This window comes from Colias eurytheme, chromosome 23, assembly GCF_061535395.1.
Source record: "Colias eurytheme isolate Ceu_HAF_F1 chromosome 23, ilColEury1 Martin Lab GWU primary, whole genome shotgun sequence".
Taxonomy (NCBI): Eukaryota; Metazoa; Arthropoda; class Insecta; order Lepidoptera; family Pieridae; genus Colias; species Colias eurytheme.
In genome coordinates, this window is record NC_143002.1 from 7,247,186 (window position 1) to 7,264,963 (window position 17,778).

General features: G+C 31.3%; 1 protein-coding gene and 1 long non-coding RNA gene across 2 annotated transcripts in view; one reads left to right on the forward strand and one right to left on the reverse strand.

Moving 5' to 3' along the window:
* LOC149898393 (homeotic protein empty spiracles-like) overlaps positions 1–17,778 on the forward strand; it is a 28,971-nt gene that overhangs the window by 4,163 nt on the left and 7,030 nt on the right. The window contains exon 2 of the mRNA XM_090115611.1: positions 11,566–11,738. Coding sequence (XP_089971737.1) covers positions 11,566–11,738 — 173 coding nt within the window. The remainder of the gene's footprint in view (positions 1–11,565; positions 11,739–17,778) is intronic.
* LOC149898394 (uncharacterized) lies at positions 11,800–12,728 on the reverse strand. The gene is made up of 2 exons (XR_016458085.1): positions 12,254–12,728; positions 11,800–12,056 (listed from the first exon to the last, which is right to left on the reverse strand). It is a non-coding gene; the product is annotated as an uncharacterized LOC149898394 (long non-coding RNA).

Genomic DNA, 17,778 nt, shown 5'->3' on the forward strand with positions numbered 1-17,778 from the left:
TTTTTATTTCTTGTGTCATCTACTATATGAAAATCCGACTTATTTTCGTTTCGTATTGTTCGTGCGTCCTGGAGTTATAGAACTCCAGGACGCACGAACCGATTTCCACGGTTTTGCATTCGTTGCAAAGGTCTCGGGCTCCGTGAGGTTTATAGCAAAGAAAAGGTGTCTCTGGTGGCGAAACGGAGTTCGCTGGGTTTGCTTGTAGTAAATAAAAATAGCAAAACATATTTCAAAAATATAGATACCAACATATTGTTTTTTTTTTAACTTATCCATACTATAATATTATAAATGCGAAAGTAACTCTGTCTGTCTGTCTGTTACTCAATCACGCTTTAACTACTGAACCAATTTGCATGAAATTTGGTATAGAGATATTTTGATACCCGAGAAAGGACATAGGCTACTTTTTATCCCGGGAAATAGGATAGGTTTTATCCCGGAAATCCCACGGGAACGGGAACTATGCGGGTTTTTCTTTGACTGCGCGGGCGAAGCTGCGGGTGGAAAGCTAGTAGATAGTGAATAAAAATAGCAAAACATATCTCAAATATATACCAACATATTATTGTTTTTTTTAAACTTATTATATCTTGTAAAGCTATCTATGAAAGCGCTACAAAGTAAGTGAGATATTAAGATAGAAGACAATTTTATCTTATAGGAAGCTTGTCATAGATAATAGAGTGACCGTAAAACATTTGTTTATGATAGAAGAGGCAATAGCACGTTGAATACGTTTTCTAAACTTAAAAAAAAATATTTTTTTTTGTTTCATATTCGCGCAATGGAATGAAGTTTGTAATTATTTATATACTAGCGGTCCGCCCCGGCTTCGCCCGTGGTAGGTACATATCTCACAATAAAAAGTAGCCTATGTCCTTTCTCGGGTATCAAAATATCTCCATACCAAATTTCATGCAAATTGGTTCAGTAGTTTAGGCGTGATTGAGTAACAGACAGACAGACAGAGTTACTTTCGCATTTATAATATTAGTATTATTTAAATACTTAGGTACTACATAATATTTTTATTGAAAGATGAACAGATTTTTCTGTTTGTTGTGTTACTGTTACCTAGGTAGGTACTTGGTGTAAGTAGGTATGCCCTATAACTTTAAAATTTACCTATGTAGGTATGTTTGGACGTTTGTTTCATAACAATGGAATGATAACTGAAAAATATAACAAAAAACATGAACCTATGAAGGAGAACTAGTAGAGAAATTAAATTAATTCCTAGTACTTGAATTCTTGCTTTGATCAATATACCTAATAGAACTAAATAAATATATATTATACTAGTGGTCCGCCCCGGCTTCGCCCGTGGTACATATTTCGCAATAAAAGGTAGCCTATGTCCTTTCTCAGGTATCAAAATATCTACATACCAAATTTCATGCAAATTGGTTCTGTAGTTTAGGCGTGATTGAGTAACAGACAGACAGACAGAGTTACTTTCGCATTTATAATATTAGTATGGATTATTATTTATTTCTTTATTCCAATATACATCATATAGAAATAGCATTATGTGAATAGTAGATACTTCAACGTTCAATGAATTATTAAATATCGCTAATAAACAGTATTTATGAAACGCATTGAATTTAGTTACGTCTTAACGGCTTTATTAGTCAATATCTAGAAATGCAGTTTAATGTGTGGTACAAACGAGCGGTTGGAACGCGGCGTTTTTTCTCTTCTCAGAACACAAGAGGAAAAAACGCTAGTAGTATAAAAGCAAAGGATCGAAAAGATTTTGTTCCGCGCCGGAAAATGTTTTTCTACGGATATCGAATGTTTTATTACTTAGGACACAGCTTAGGCTATTGTTTTTGGTAAAGTTGTATTAATCAGAACAGGTATGTCATACTTTTGTTCCAACTTAAGGCAACTTAAAATACTAAGGTATTTATTTGTTGAAGAAAACATTTAAAAAAATAGTTTAACAATTATAAAGATTTTAAAAATTCTTAACTTCATCAAAAGTAGAGCTTTTAAAATAATTTATTTAGGTACTGAAATTGGGATGATAACAACGATATTAAAGTTCTGACTAATAGGTACCTAAGTATCATCCTGCAAACATCCATACTAATATTATTATTATAATAAATGCGAAAGTAACTCTGTCTGTCTGTCTGTTACTCAATCACACCTAAACTACTGAACCAATTTTCATGAAATTTGGTATGGAGATATTTTGATAGCCGAGAAAGGACATAGACTACTTTTTATCCCGGGAAAATGACGCAGTCCCGGAAATCCCACGGGAACGGGAACTATGCGGGTTTTTCTTTGACTGCGCGGGCGAATCCGCGGGCGGAAACCTAGTAAATACATTATGTATTAAAAATTATCAGTTATCGTTTATTTTCGAATTCGTGCACAACCCGCCTTAAACGTTTTTAATTACAAACTACTGCGAGGCAATTTTCACCAAATAAGTCAATAATTAATTTTTAATCACTCGAAAGGATTTTCCACGGTTAAGGCATAACAAGATATGGTCGACTATTATATGGCCATTTTAGATTTTTAATTAAACTTTAATTAAAATGGCGTGGGATTATTTCTCTTATGGCTAAATAAAGACATCTATGTGCAATACGGCAAAAAATAAATGATTACTCTCCATTGCGTGTTACGTGATTTCAACAACCTATTTAATTGGTAGGATAATAGCTTCATATTTTTCACGCTTTCAAACTCATGTCTTTTATGTTAGATTGGGTAACCTTTATGTTCCTATAAAGTTGTAACACCAAGCACCGTGCTTTTGTTCTAAGTGAAAATAATTATTGAAGTCTTATTTGTGACTATCTGTGTCCCGCGGTTTCACCGGCTCCTGTTGGTCTTAGCGTGATAGATAGATAATATATATACCTACAGCCTTCCTCGATAAATGGGCTATCTAACACCGAAACAATTTTTCAAATCGGACCTGTAATTGCTGAGATTAGCGCGTTCAAACAAACAAACTCTTCAGTTTTAGTATCTACCTACATTAAGTAGATCCACCTAGATTAAACATATTTTATTTCTTTCTTTCTTTATTTAGATTTGAATAGTGTTACAATGAATGCTGTGGGACCAACCTTAGCACTACCTATAAGGGGTTTTTAAATATCCAATCAAAATGAACATAACAGCATACTGCATAACATAATTTTCGAAATGTCAAACACAGAACAACCTAATCAATTAACATCGTGAACGCTCTATTATCTATGACCCAAAAAAAATCGAATCTGTCAAAAGCGTTTGGCGCCGTAAGATGCTTTGAATGTCACTTATCTATATGTTTGCGACACTGCGGTAATTGTTTCAAAGGTTAGAGATCAAAATTGCAGTAATTAGAATTGATAATATGTAATGGATGTTTCTAGTAGATATTTAATATTTATGATTTATTTTTAAGAGCTTGGCAACTGATTGATTTAAATTATTGTTTTAAATAGCGTGAATACCATCGAGGTGAAAACACTATTTAATTAGCTTCTAATATACCTACCTACATAAAGTCCTAGGTACATTTAATGCCATACATTAGTTTTTGTGTGATGCATGTATCTAGGTACAATCAATGTACCTAGACAATAGGTACAAGAAGATGAAAATAAAAAAAATATATAGGTAGCCTAGTAGCCTGTTTAAGCGAACCTAATATTATATTACCTATACCAGATTATAGGTAATCTATCTGCATATCAAATTTGTTCTTAATCTGTTCAGTATTTCACGCGTCTAAGTGCTAAACCTACTTTTCGTATCCTACTTTTAAGAACTAACTCTGTATAATTGGCGCATGCTGTGTCAACCTCTAATTATTTGTTACTTTATCGCAAGAACTATATGTTGTAAAATTTATATCTAAGAATCATTGTAAACAAATGTTGGTTGACCAAATAAATAAAATAAAATAAAATAAACGCGTTAACTTTCGGAATAGTAGGTATTTTGAAAGAAAAATCTATTTTTATTAAATTACAAAAATACCCAAGGCCGCATGTCATTGCTCATAGTAAACAATTCATTATCTGTGCTGATACTAATTAAGTAAAAATATTCCATATCAGGCCGAAAACATAAAAAGCAATAAAACATTATCTGTGCCTAATTAAAAAGTTTCGTACTACATATGTATTGGTACTTAGCCTTGCTTGTTCTATTTCATAATTATAATACACAGATAACCTATAGCTTGCTACAATGTAACGGTCGTACCATTAGTCGTAATTATTTGTGATAACTTAATTATATTGATAATAATTTCTTATACTCAATTCATATATTTTATACAAATAACCTGCGAGTGAGATAATTTCTTAAAAGTACCTAATTTTTGCTTTTTGTAAGACACCTTAAGTTATCTTAATGTTATTTGCGCCTACGAATTAGACATTTTAGGAAAGATTTTCAAATGATAAAAATTAGCAATTGTGTGACAGTGAAATTAATAATTAATATTAAAATGTATGGTGTTTTTTTAATCTCCGCCCCATATCAATTACGCATTGAGGAAAATATTCGCGCCATTATATCTGTCAATAAAAACTGTCATGGCGTGACAAAGCAAATAATAATCACCCTTACAAATAACTTGCCCTTCGATAATATTATTTTTATGAACTCCGTTACAGAATTTAATTAAACTGGATTAAGTTTTTATAGACGCGTCACTTAAAACTATTTTTATACAGAAGCGGTTTGACAAAAGAGAGCCTCTATTGTCACAAGGCGGGAACGAGTGCGCGCGATTATCAACCGACGCCATTGTCGTTCGAAATTTGATTGTTTTTTAGTGACGTGATACTGTGTTTGTCGATATTTTAAAAATGCCATTTATCGTTTCTTATATAGAATGCCGTACATTCTATTATATTTTAATAGCAATATACCAGTACCTGCTTATACGTCAACTAGGAAATCTGCAAGTTTTTCTATCAATAAAATGGCTTCATTATCATGCCGGTGTCCAAGTATCTACTTATTTTATATCCCATAAATATAAGCTTTACTACACTGTTCCGTAGAAAGATTAAAACATTTAAATTAGTGCCACTTTAATCAACGACAAAGTAGTAAAAATCTTGATAATATCAGTAATAGCTAATATACTTAAGACAATGAAATATAGGAGGTGTAAGTCAACAGCTAGCAACTAGCAAAAACTGCTGGAAATCGTGTTCGTTTTACGAGTATATCAATAAACAAACCGTATCTTTATACATACCATTCGACGATAAAATACAATGTTAGCGCTATTAAAATGTTATAGACGTAATTAGGTACGTACAGGACAGGCGTTATGTTCTTCTGCGCACGATCGTGAACTTTAATGATACGCTTCATCGATTATTTCGTCCATGTACGGCACAATACGAAATTAGTTAATACTATCGATAATCGTTCATTTATCGATAGTTGTACGTCACTAACCTTCGCCTCGTTAACGTTGGTAGCACTGTACGTCACATCTTTCGTTACGCACCTTTTTTAATGACCGCGATTGTTGCCGGATGCGTTTTTTCAACAATATTTCTTTAAAGGATTGAATGGGTTATAATTGGATGTAATTTGAGAGTACTTTGTTGTTGGTCGAGCGAGATTAACAAGCGTTTTAAATTAAACTATTTATGTTCGTTGTGTTGGCAGCGGTCAGCCATCTTGAAACAAGATCGGTAGTTAGATGAAGTGATTTACGTTCGGGCCGAGACGTAGGATGGGAGAATTTATGATTAATTATTCAGTCTGAGCTGTTTAAAACTAATTAAAGGAGATATTTGTTCAGTTTATAGCTTGACAAGATAATTCGTTTTGAAAAAACGATTCCTAATTACTGGCTTTCATTTAAAATTGTCTGAGTTAAATCTTTGTGGGTTTTGTTTTGTGGGCGCGTTTAAAGTATTTAGCTGAGGAAAGAGAAGTGGCTTTTTTGTGTAGTTTAAGTGTTTGAGTTTTTTATCATTTTAGGAATTAATAATAAGATATGAGCCGTAGTACGGTCTTGTTAAATCAGATATCAGGTATTTTCATAAATTATATTTTATGGAATTATTTTCCATACTTTTGAATATATAATTACATGAATAAAGCATTTCTATGGGCTTATAATAATTACTCGTAGTAAGACGTCGATAAATAACTAAACATCCATACTAATATTATAAATGCGAAAGTAACTCTGTCTGTCTGTCTGTTACTCAATCACGCCTTAACTACTGAACCAATTTGCATGAAATTTGGTATAGAGATATTTTGATACCCGAGAAAGGACATAGGATAGGTTTTATCCCGGAAATCCTACGGGAACAGGTTTTTCTTTGAAAGCGCGGGCGAAGCCGCGGGCGGAAAGCTAGTAGGTAATAATTATAATGTCGAAATCTACATATCTCTTTCATTTTCCTTATTAACATTTAATTCCCCCTAAATTAAAATTAATCATTGTAAGTATAGAATGCTAATAAACATTGATTAATTAGCTCTTAATTAACCAAGCTCTGTGTATAATTTATTGGTACCGGTGTAAGAATTTTATAGAATGTAACGTTTTTGTGTCGAAAATTATTCATTTTATCGATAAGTAGGTAGTGGTTACTAGACGGCACTACGTTTATTAATTTTTCAGCGTTATTAACACACATTTATGAAAGTACTGGAATAGCATTTTCTTTTCATATTTCCCCAGTCGATACTTTTTTATCAAACTACAAAAATACAATTTTAAATTCGGATTCGCTTGCAAATCACGCTAAGTACCTAGGTATGCTTTCTATAGATAAAAAAACCGCTAGTTTTTCAAACGGTAAAGACAAAAATAAATTTGACATCACATGCAAAAAAAAAACAATTTGACATTGACAGCTATATTGTTCATGGCGTCGTGTGGTTTGGGCTGTGATGATGACATGATGTGGGATCATTAAGCTATTGCTTCACTATCTGGTGACCCAGGCTGGTGTCACGAAATACATAAATTCAGCATTTTACGATCAAGATAATTTCATTGACGTTTACAAACCGACCTGAATCTTATCTATTGTTTTTATTCTTTATGAATTTTTAACACGTGATTTTATAATTTAACGGAGACAAAGTTCCTCGGAATGAACATGATAATTGATAACAAATACTTAATAAAATTAAATAATTTGGAAAATCCAAAAGTGCACGCCTCATAATTTTTTTTTAATAAATATTTATTAATTATTATTTTTGTTTATTTAATAACAATTAAACCACATCGAATCAGACCCTGAAAAATGAAAGGGTTCTATTCCTGAGCATACTCAAGCGTAAGAGAAAAAAAAAGACTTGATTAGTAAAGTATTTCGGTCGCTATCCGCGTGTTAACAAGAAAAAGGATCCGCACATACAGACACACGGACGTCCAAGACAGAACTTTTTTAAACTGTTTTTTAACTAGTTTAAATAACAAAAATGACATCAAAAATATCATGAACGTTAAAAATAGTGTTTTTTCTTAATATGTGTGTGTATGTATTATCTTACAAGTGCAATGTATGATACATAAAGACATTTTAAGTTTGAAAAATCAGATGTTTTGCGCGAAGCGACAGTAGTACCCACCTCAACGCTTCGCTTATGAGGCGTGCAATAAATGAGATAGTACGAACTTTCAGAAAGCTCATATAACCTATCTTCCTACTTGGTATTTGATATTGAAATCTTCCCAAATTGAGAATGAATCATTTCATTCTCAAATAATGAATTTAAACATACAAATTTACAAAATTCAAATAATATACACGTTAGCGTATATCATAACACTTGTATAATTTATGTGAATAATAAAACTTGTGTACACGCGAAGAAATCATTTACCGCGCCATAAGTTCAATTAATTTAAAATTATTTCGCAAAATTATATACACACGCTAAATTATGAAATGTACGCTATATAACCATATAATTATTTATCTAATTAGTTTTAAAAACATATTTTAAAATCACTTTTTATATGTAAGTTGTAAATCATTTACTCGAAAACCACGAATTATGTGTAGTTTTAAGAGATTATTATCAAACTTTGACATGACGTAATTGTGGTAATTAAATTTTATTATTGAAAATATTAAAAATAAAATTTATTAAGTTATCAACTTTAAATGGTGGACGTAAAACTTGTTAAGTTTTTATTCGATTACGTAATATGTATTGCTAAAAAGTAAAAACGTATTGATACTCATAAATTTGAATTAAAGAAACATAATTTATTTAACAAAGGGAAACGGCAAATTAACTATAACAAGTTAATTGTTTAGAAAAACTAATCATTTAGAATATTTTTCATGAATTTATAACATAACTTATTTTTTTTTAATTAAGGATTGTAAACTGATTATTATTCCTAACCTTATAGATGTGTGATGTCCTTTAATTTATTTCAATTTATTCATTTAAGAAAACCATCAATTAGAATTTATACCTACTACAAATATAAAACGTAGTAAGAAATTATCTTGTCAACTTATTAAACATCTTACTCACATGTTATTGTATCAAAGATTAAAAAGCAATCATTAGTCTGTTGTTTATAAAAAAAAACGCGAAAATTAAAACCTACATTAAATAATTCAAAGTGAATTAGCCATACTTAAAGTTGAAGTATCTCCGAAGACGATGCAATTAAAATGACATTAGGCTTTGCGTGCACCCACCCACCCAGGTTGAGTAATGCTCATTAATTATATGGGTAAAATATACTTGTAAATGTTTATGTTTTGCACTATATACGCGACCCTGGAATGCACTCAGCGGCGGCCTTACCCATTGCGAGGCTCCGGGCGGCAGGCCCTTTGCGAGGCCCTGTACTCTTCGTGAAAATATGTATGCGATGCGAAAGTAGGTCTGGTTGTTTGGTTTAGGTATTTGTCATGTTTGAGGAGAAATGATAAAGTTATAGAAATGAATAAATTTGAGATTTAAAATATTTATATATTTATACATAGAAAGATTTACCAAATTAACAAATACAGAGATGATAAATTTTAAAATTGATGTTTGCGGCTTTTCCTAAGGCTAAAATCTTTTATTAAAGCACAATAGTTAATCCAACGAATGAGCTACCTCATTTTCGATTGGGCAAGGGCTGAAAGCCGATCTTGTGTCATCGAATTCCTCAAATATGTTTTAATAATTTTAAGCCTCGAAAAACTCCTTTCAGCAGACGCAACTGTCACAGGTGTGGTGGCAATAATTCTCAGGACGATTTCGATAGTGGGGTAAACTTCAGTTAATTTGTTTTCTATTATGTATTTCAGCACCGAGATAATATCGTCGTTTCCTTCATACACACGCATGAACATACTCAGTACACGCACACATTTTCATTTTTTTTTTAATTTGCTTGGGTGGGTTGTTGCGCGAGGCCCCTGCAAGAGCGAGGCCCCGGGCGATTGCCCTGTTCGCCACCCCCTAAGGCCGCCGCTGAATGCACTGTTATGATTTATGCAACCCTAATTACTGTCTAAAAACTAGATAACATAGTATGCTAAGGGCTGATTTTTCAATCCTTGGTTAAAACTTATTCGTCGAATAATATAAAAAACTAACATTTTAAAAACGTATTCTAATTGCCCGTATTTGACAGTTTACGTGACATTTTAATATTATCGTGTAATACTTTATTGGACGGATAAGTTTTATCCAAGCATTGAAAAATCGGCCCTTAGTACAATATATTATATAAAAAGTATTTAAGTTCTTCTCACTGAAAGGCTACTTTAACGTCAACCTTATTTTATATTTAAACTAGCTGCGCTTCGCGGTTTCACCCGCATGGCACAACTCCTGATGGTCTTAGAATGATGATAATAATATATTATAGCCTATAGCCTACCTCGATAAAGCCTATTACATCGAAAGAATTTTTCAAATCGGACCAGTATTTTCTGAGATTAGCGCGTTCAAACAAACTCTTCAGCTGAGATAGAGAAATATATTATGCCATTGGAATCAATAACACAATTAAGGAATACCACAAGTAATAATAAAATTTAACTATTCAATGATCAATTATACTATTTTCAAAGGATGAATTAGACAAGTAACAGATAATATAAATGTCATACAGATAACATAATAAATAATTAAAATAATTGATGGTCGATTGGTTGCTATTGTCTTCCTTTAAAGACTGTATGAAATAATTGGTGTTGAAAATAATTGTGATATATATATATCTAATAATTATATAATTGTTAGATATATATAATTGTAATATAGATATATATATATATATATAATAATTGTGACTGGATGTCTTGTATTGAATGGTTAATGGTAAACGAGCTTCTGGCAACGTGCGAATACTCATTCTAACCCCACTATGTCAAATTATTATAGTTTAAACAGACGTAGAGCATTCTTTAGTTGTTCTAATTGCGTTCGAAAAGATTCAATGCAATGTTCTAATCTTCTGCGAACAACACTGAATACCTACGAGTTTTCGTTTACACTAAAAGAACACGAAAGAATGCTCTTGCTCTAGCTCTAGCTCTATGTTCGTTGGTGTAAATGCACCGTTATGATTGAATTTTCACCTAGTATTCGTAATACTTATTTACTGTAGATAACGAATTAGAAAAATATCGTCGTAAGGGCAAATAGCATAGAACTGTGATAGAACCCAATATATTTTTATTTGTTTTCATAATTTAATATTATATTTTTACTAGCTTTCCGCCCGCGGCTTCGCCCGCTTTGTCTATAACCTAATAAATTATATACTAAAACCTTCCTCTTGAATCACTCTATCTATTACAAAAAACCGCATCAAAATCCGTTGCGTATAAGTTTTTAAGATTTAAGCATACATAGAGACATAGGGACATAGGGACAGAAAATTCGACTAAGTTTTATACTATGTAGTGATTTTCATGAGTATCGACATCCTCTTAACGCATGAAAAAAGTCATTTTAATTTTTATAGCTAGCTAATTTATTTTATGAATTTGATTACTTTTAATTGAATTAGGCCATTAAAACTACTATTATTAATAATAATATTTATTAATAATTATAAGATAAAATAAAATGCCATGATTATCACAGTCTGCTATAAAATTTCATAGATAAACACGAACGCGTTGAAGTAATTAATTCCATTGCTAATTATTAAGGTAATCTAATTAAAGATTAATGACTTAAAACAATTAATGTTGTTATTAGACACGATAGATACCTATGACATACAATGTAACTTTATTTATACTAGGCATTGATCCGACTTTGAACGCGTGAATGATAAATCCTAACTAATATTATTTAACTCTGTCTTTTCTTCACGCCTCAACCACTGAACCGATTGTCATGAATTTTGGTACAGAGATAGCTTGTGATTTGAAACCTTTTTCAAGTCATACATAGGATAGGTCTTATCCCGTTAATCCCACGGGAATGGGATCTATTAAATAATAACTATAATATGTAATCGCACTACATGTAATAAGAACATACCTACCTATTTATAAGTTGTTAGTATGCAACCATTATATCGCTTTCTAAATATAAATAAATTATTTCTTGTTCCAGGTCCAGACATCCCCGGTTTCCTCTTGCAGCCGTTCAGAAAGCCCAAACGGATCAGAACAGCGTTCTCCCCCTCTCAGCTTCTCAAACTTGAGCATGCGTTTGAGAAAAACCATTATGTCGTTGGAGCAGAGAGGAAACAGTTAGCGCAAGCTTTGAGTTTGACAGAAACACAGGTTAGTAATATTTATCATCAACAGAGCATATATTTATATGTATTAATCATTATAATATTTGACTAAAGTAACCGTCATGAGAAGCTATAAATTTTGTAAACAAGTGTTCAGGAGTTCACAACATTTGGACCAACAAAAAAAATGAATTTGTTTAAGATTTAATAAATTATTAAGTAACAAATATTAATTAACATAAATATTATTTAAGAATAATTATTCGTCAGATTCAGATGTTTCCATTTCTGTGTCAGAATCAGTGACATGTATCACGAAGCTGTCTATCACCATATTTTTCTCATTAACCGTAAAGCTCGTCACCTGTAAAAATCACCGGTAGTCACTTGTCACACGAAGCTCAAGCTATATCTCCAGGTATACCAATTAACCTAACCAATTACTTCACAATTTAAAACCTACTTCTAATATTAACCTTAAGTTTCCAAAGATTAGCGCGTTTGAACAAACAACTCTTTCTTTTTACTTATTATATATTTTAGATAAATTGTATTACGCACCTTTTGACGTTTTTTTCGTGGCGAATTTATTTCCTTAGATGTACTGGCTACTGGCTCCATTATACGTAATAACAAATAAAATTAACGCAACAATTAAAGTAACAACAATAAAAAAGTGATAACGAAACAATAACAAAATTAACAATAACAACCAGATCCGCGATATATGCAAAGCAATGAAACAAACTCGTACGCATTCGAAACTCGAATGATGCGTTTATTTCAAAATGGCGTCCCGATAGTTCACAATCCCTGCGACGGACGCGTTCCGGTACCAAGAAACACAAACGATAGCGCTTTGCGTCGTTAAAATATGATCCGACTAAATTAAATAGGTTGTTACTTTCATATAACCCGTCTATATTTCATGTCGATTGAATATGGTCAATTTATTATTATCTCGCAGTATAAAATGTTTACTTAGTAAAAGATGTTTGTTTACATAATTTATAGCTTCTCGTGACGGGTACTTTAGTCACTAGAGTATCAAACATAATTGTAGCGGTTGTATATTATAATCTTAATTAATGTTATATTTTTTTTTGTATTAATGAATAAATTGTATTGTAAATTTGACCTCCCTATCGCATTGGGTAACTGTAATGGTAGGAATGGTTGTACATTAAATAAATAAATAAATATCTCACACACTCTGTGTGGACCCATAATATTATGAGTCAAGAGGCTTCCCATTTTCCAAGTTATGATTTAGACGGCTGTTGTTTCTTGTTGTCTGTAAATAACTGAAAAATTTGAGAAATAATATTGAGATACCTAGGTATACATCTTAATTAAAACTCGAAAGTAGGTATGTAAATATTGACGTATGTTGCTATTTCACGCAGTGACTAATCTGATGGACGATATTTGGACACAAAGATACCTATAGTCTGTATAACACACAAGCTATCGTTGCCATATCAAAAACTGTTGGTTAATGCTAGTTTAAATTAATTTGGCGTCAACGGGAGCACCTACATCCCTTTTCCACTGACTTCAATCAATCTATCCATCCTGGCAACACGGGATACACACAATCAGTCAGACTCTGCCCTTTTAGTTAACAAAAAACCATTGAAAAAGCGGCTATATAGTTTGGGTCGATTAAACCGTAATTATTTCATAATTACCTGCAAACCGAATGATATCGAGCCGCGTCTAATTGTTGGAAACTAATAAAAAATGTTATTACGCGATTATTAGCTCTACTTGTTCGTGTTGGTAGCGTTCGCAAATAAATCATTGTTATAAATATTATGATATAGGTAATGTTTAAACGTTTTATTGTTCAACAACAATAGTAGATCCTATCTACCTACTTAGGTAGGTACTTCATAGTTCATATGACCTTAATTCCTGACACGACATTATGGCTGCAGATGGTAATTTTCTAAAGGAATCTGCAAGTTCTAATCAACATACACCTCTCATTCATACTGTTTACTTTTTTAATTTACTAATTAGTGTGTAAGTAATTACCTCTAGATTAGTGTATAAAATAGCACACACATAATTGACACAATTTAGATAAAAATATCATCATAGAAATACTAGGTATAACACAAACTCTACAATTTTTGAAATAAATGCATCCTCTTAAAAGCGCAATCAAGCGTATTTTGTTTAAAGTCAATCATTTTAGCGTAAAGATAAATACTTAAAACAACATTCCCATTAGAAAGACTGTTCTTATCTAGACCAAATTTTAAACAGAGATAATATTGTCTATCCACTTCCTGAAATGCCCCCAACGCAGCAACCAATATTTGTCTAAAACACATAAGTACCAATTAAATGCAATGTTTATATAATTGGGTATTTGAATAAAAAAATTTTTTGTGCTAAATGGAAAGATTATATATTAGTTTTATAACAAAACTATTTTTTTAAATTTTTTTTGCAATAATTCAAAAGTTATTTCAAAATAAAAATTAGTCTTTGAATCCAGTACCGAAAACACACCGACAACTCCCGAAGCGTCACCCGAACGCGGGTGACGTCATAATGTTAGTTTTCACTCATTGCAGTTGATAGAAAAACGAATCCTACAACTATAACATTTTGACGTCACATCTATCGTGACCAGTCATGGCGCGTTTATAGTCAGGTGACTTTAATTTTAATTTCATCAATCTTTAATTGCTTACAATTAATTGAAAAATATTTTTTTTTGGAGTTTTTTGCATTAAATATCAATATTATTAATAAGTAATAAAGTTTTAAAATAAATAAAAAAAATCAATATTTTTTTATTATTCAAATACTCAATTTCCAACAATATTCCAATAACAATGAATATGCTGTCGGTCCGAAGACAACAGGGTGTGGTCGCACGAAACCTCGTTTCTATATTAGTTTTTTAGTAAGATATCCGCCTGCAATGCAGCCCTGAATATTTTACTGTTAGAAAGTTGGGCGTCGGCTGCTAATCTTGTTGGGTAAATAATTCGGTATTAATTATGTAAATTCATATAAATCATATGCGTTTTAATTTTATACGTGTGTATTGCGTGTTGTTGCAAAACGCGTTAGATTCATTACCGAAGTGTGCGTTGTTAACCATTTGTAGTTTATGCATGATTGATCCAAATTTTCAACACCTCTGTCAAATTCGCGATGTTCGGTTCGATACAACGATTTGTTATATTTAATTTACATTTTAGATCCGATGTACTTTAATTGAGGATCGACAGCTGTTGATTTTGTAAGGAATTCAGTTTATTTTTTTGAATTAATACAGTACACGCTATTTATTGGTATAAGAATGTAGAGTCTATAGTTTAGTCTAGTTCTTATATTTTATCCAAATACATGTAAGTATACTAACTATACTATACTGTATACCTACTTACATGAACTTGCTTGATTTTAATGTTCTAAATAGGTTTATTCCAATGAATGGTTTCGTTCTAAAAAAATTATCTAATAGGTAATTACAAACTACAAATGAGACAAGCCTTAACAGCCTGTAGTGTCACATTTTCACTAATTTCTCTCTCTGGGTTGCCTGGTAGAGATCGCTGTCAGCGATAAGGCCGCCTTCTGTACATTGTTATACATATTATATTTTTAAGTTTGTAAAATGTATTCTATAAGGTGTACAATAAAGTATTTTTCATTCATTCATTCATTCTCTATCAACTAAATGTGAAATTATTTCATGCAATATGCATTATCTAACAACAAACATACAAACAAACTTTGGCATAATTATGAAGAAGTATAGCATTATTTAATTAAATATACCATTCTTGGAACACCGTGAAAGAGAAATTCCTAGAAACCAGTAAATGAGAAATGATGATGTTATAACTGTATTTTATTGTCTGATTTATTTACGGATTATGTGAAGCCTAACTTGGAATAAAAATCATTTTAATTGCTTGATTTATTAGTCTTTATTTTTTACTTTAAGATGGAAAATACAGATTATTACAAGGAAAGGTGTGTTACAGTCTAAATATAGGATGTTCGTACCAGCAATTAATCTAGAATTCTATGAGCAACGGAAATAGTTTAATAGAAAAAAGACGTGGAACATCGTACTAGCTAGTTATTACCTCATTTTTTATATTTTTTTTTTATAAAAAAATCGTAACAGCCACGTTTATAAATGCAACATCGGTGAATTAGCGCTAAATTGTTCGCCGCATGCGATGTTGAACGAAATGATAAAAAAGTAATTTCTTGTTGATGGTTTTTTTTCTTTTTTTTAAGGCAATAAGTTGCCAGTGTCAAGTTCGAATTGTTGATTTTTAATTAGTGCCCTTTGATCTGTATTACTGCACTTATAAATGATTGATTACAATTTTGATGTTTAAATATTTCTGTAATTAATAATAGAAAATACAATAATTGTAGGGTCCTTTATTTTGTAAAACGAGGGAAATTAATCAATGGAATATAGCAATAAAGACTAGCTAAGTTAAAATTATATATACCATTCGAATATTCATCGAGAATTGAACGGAAACACAATATTTATTACGAATATAATTTGAATTGAATGACACATAAAATATCTTAAATTGATTTTAAAATTAATATGTATGAGATTTGTAAAATATAACGCGTAGAATATTTATGCATGAAAAAAAAACATTGCGTTCAGGAATCAATTTATTGATAATTTAAATTGTTGAACAAGGAATGCGCGGGAATTGTTGACGTTTTATAGTTTTTATTATCTTGTTGGTGAAATGCGATGTTCCATATAAGAAATTAACATCGAAAATTACGAGGTAATGAGGCTTCAAGAGAATGTTCAAATTTATTGCCTTTTGATGAGTGTATTATTATTTTTTTAGCGACTCACTGAGCGTTAGGGGGCACCGAAGCATGTAGCTCATAATGTTACCATATACATAGTTCTGTATACCCTATAAAAGTATTTTTCTTTGCCTTGTTGTTATTTTATTTTTACGGGAATAACGGAATTTTGTTCTGTAGTAATTGTTGGAGAAATTCTTATAAGAGCTAATTTTATACTAGCGTGTAGTTTTTCAACGGTTACCACAATTTACAATTATTAGGGTATATTTTCCTTCTTTTTTAAACAGATACAAAATTTAAATTAATTACTTATTACCAGATGTATAAAAATCTTGCTTACAATATTAAAAATCTATACATAATAATATGATACAATCACATTAAAACAAACATCATGTTTTTTCCATGGCACCCAAGAAGTACCCTCGTATACCAATTACCAATTAAATAATTAATTAGAAATAGCTAATACAACAAAAAATAACAAATACGACCTCACAAAACGCGAACAAAAAATTGGATATGACAGCGAGCCATTTTCTTTAACATATAGTCCCAAGTTCCAATAATCGAATTAAGTACGGTAAACATTTTATCTTAATAGCTCGTATGAACGTTGTGAGCAGCTGTGTATAATTTTCTTAATAATATAAAATTGGTATCGTGTAGAACCTGCTTGGTTAGATACTCTGTGGCTCTTTGCATGTCCGTAATGGAAGCAGATTAAATGCCGTTTTGGCGGGAACGGAACGAGTTTGTTTTTTAATAGAATTCGAATTTTGTAAACAATCATTGACCTTTTTTGAATTGTCTATGTTTGATATTTTATTTGCATTTAATGATTATTAAATGTGAATAACAATTCTATTTCTTCCAATATAATAAATTGTGATGTACTTACATACAATTATTTTAAATTATTGTTTACAAACTATGGAAAGCGGGCCAATATTTTCGATAAAATCTATATCTATACTTTTCTCTTTAGACTATGTTATTACACAACAAGCATCAAGTCCTAGAGAAACAACAAAAAATTATTTTGATATGTTAAATTAATACATACTAACTACCCTAGCACATATTAAACTTTAACTACCTTTCATTATAAGCGTTCAAACCCCGTTAAAAACATTTAATTTCTTATATATTTATTTACATTAACAAGGGGTTTCTTTCTACATAAGTAAGTCCCGTGAACATTGCAGCATCTCGCGACTCCACCCAGAGTGAATCACGCATGCGCTGGTGAT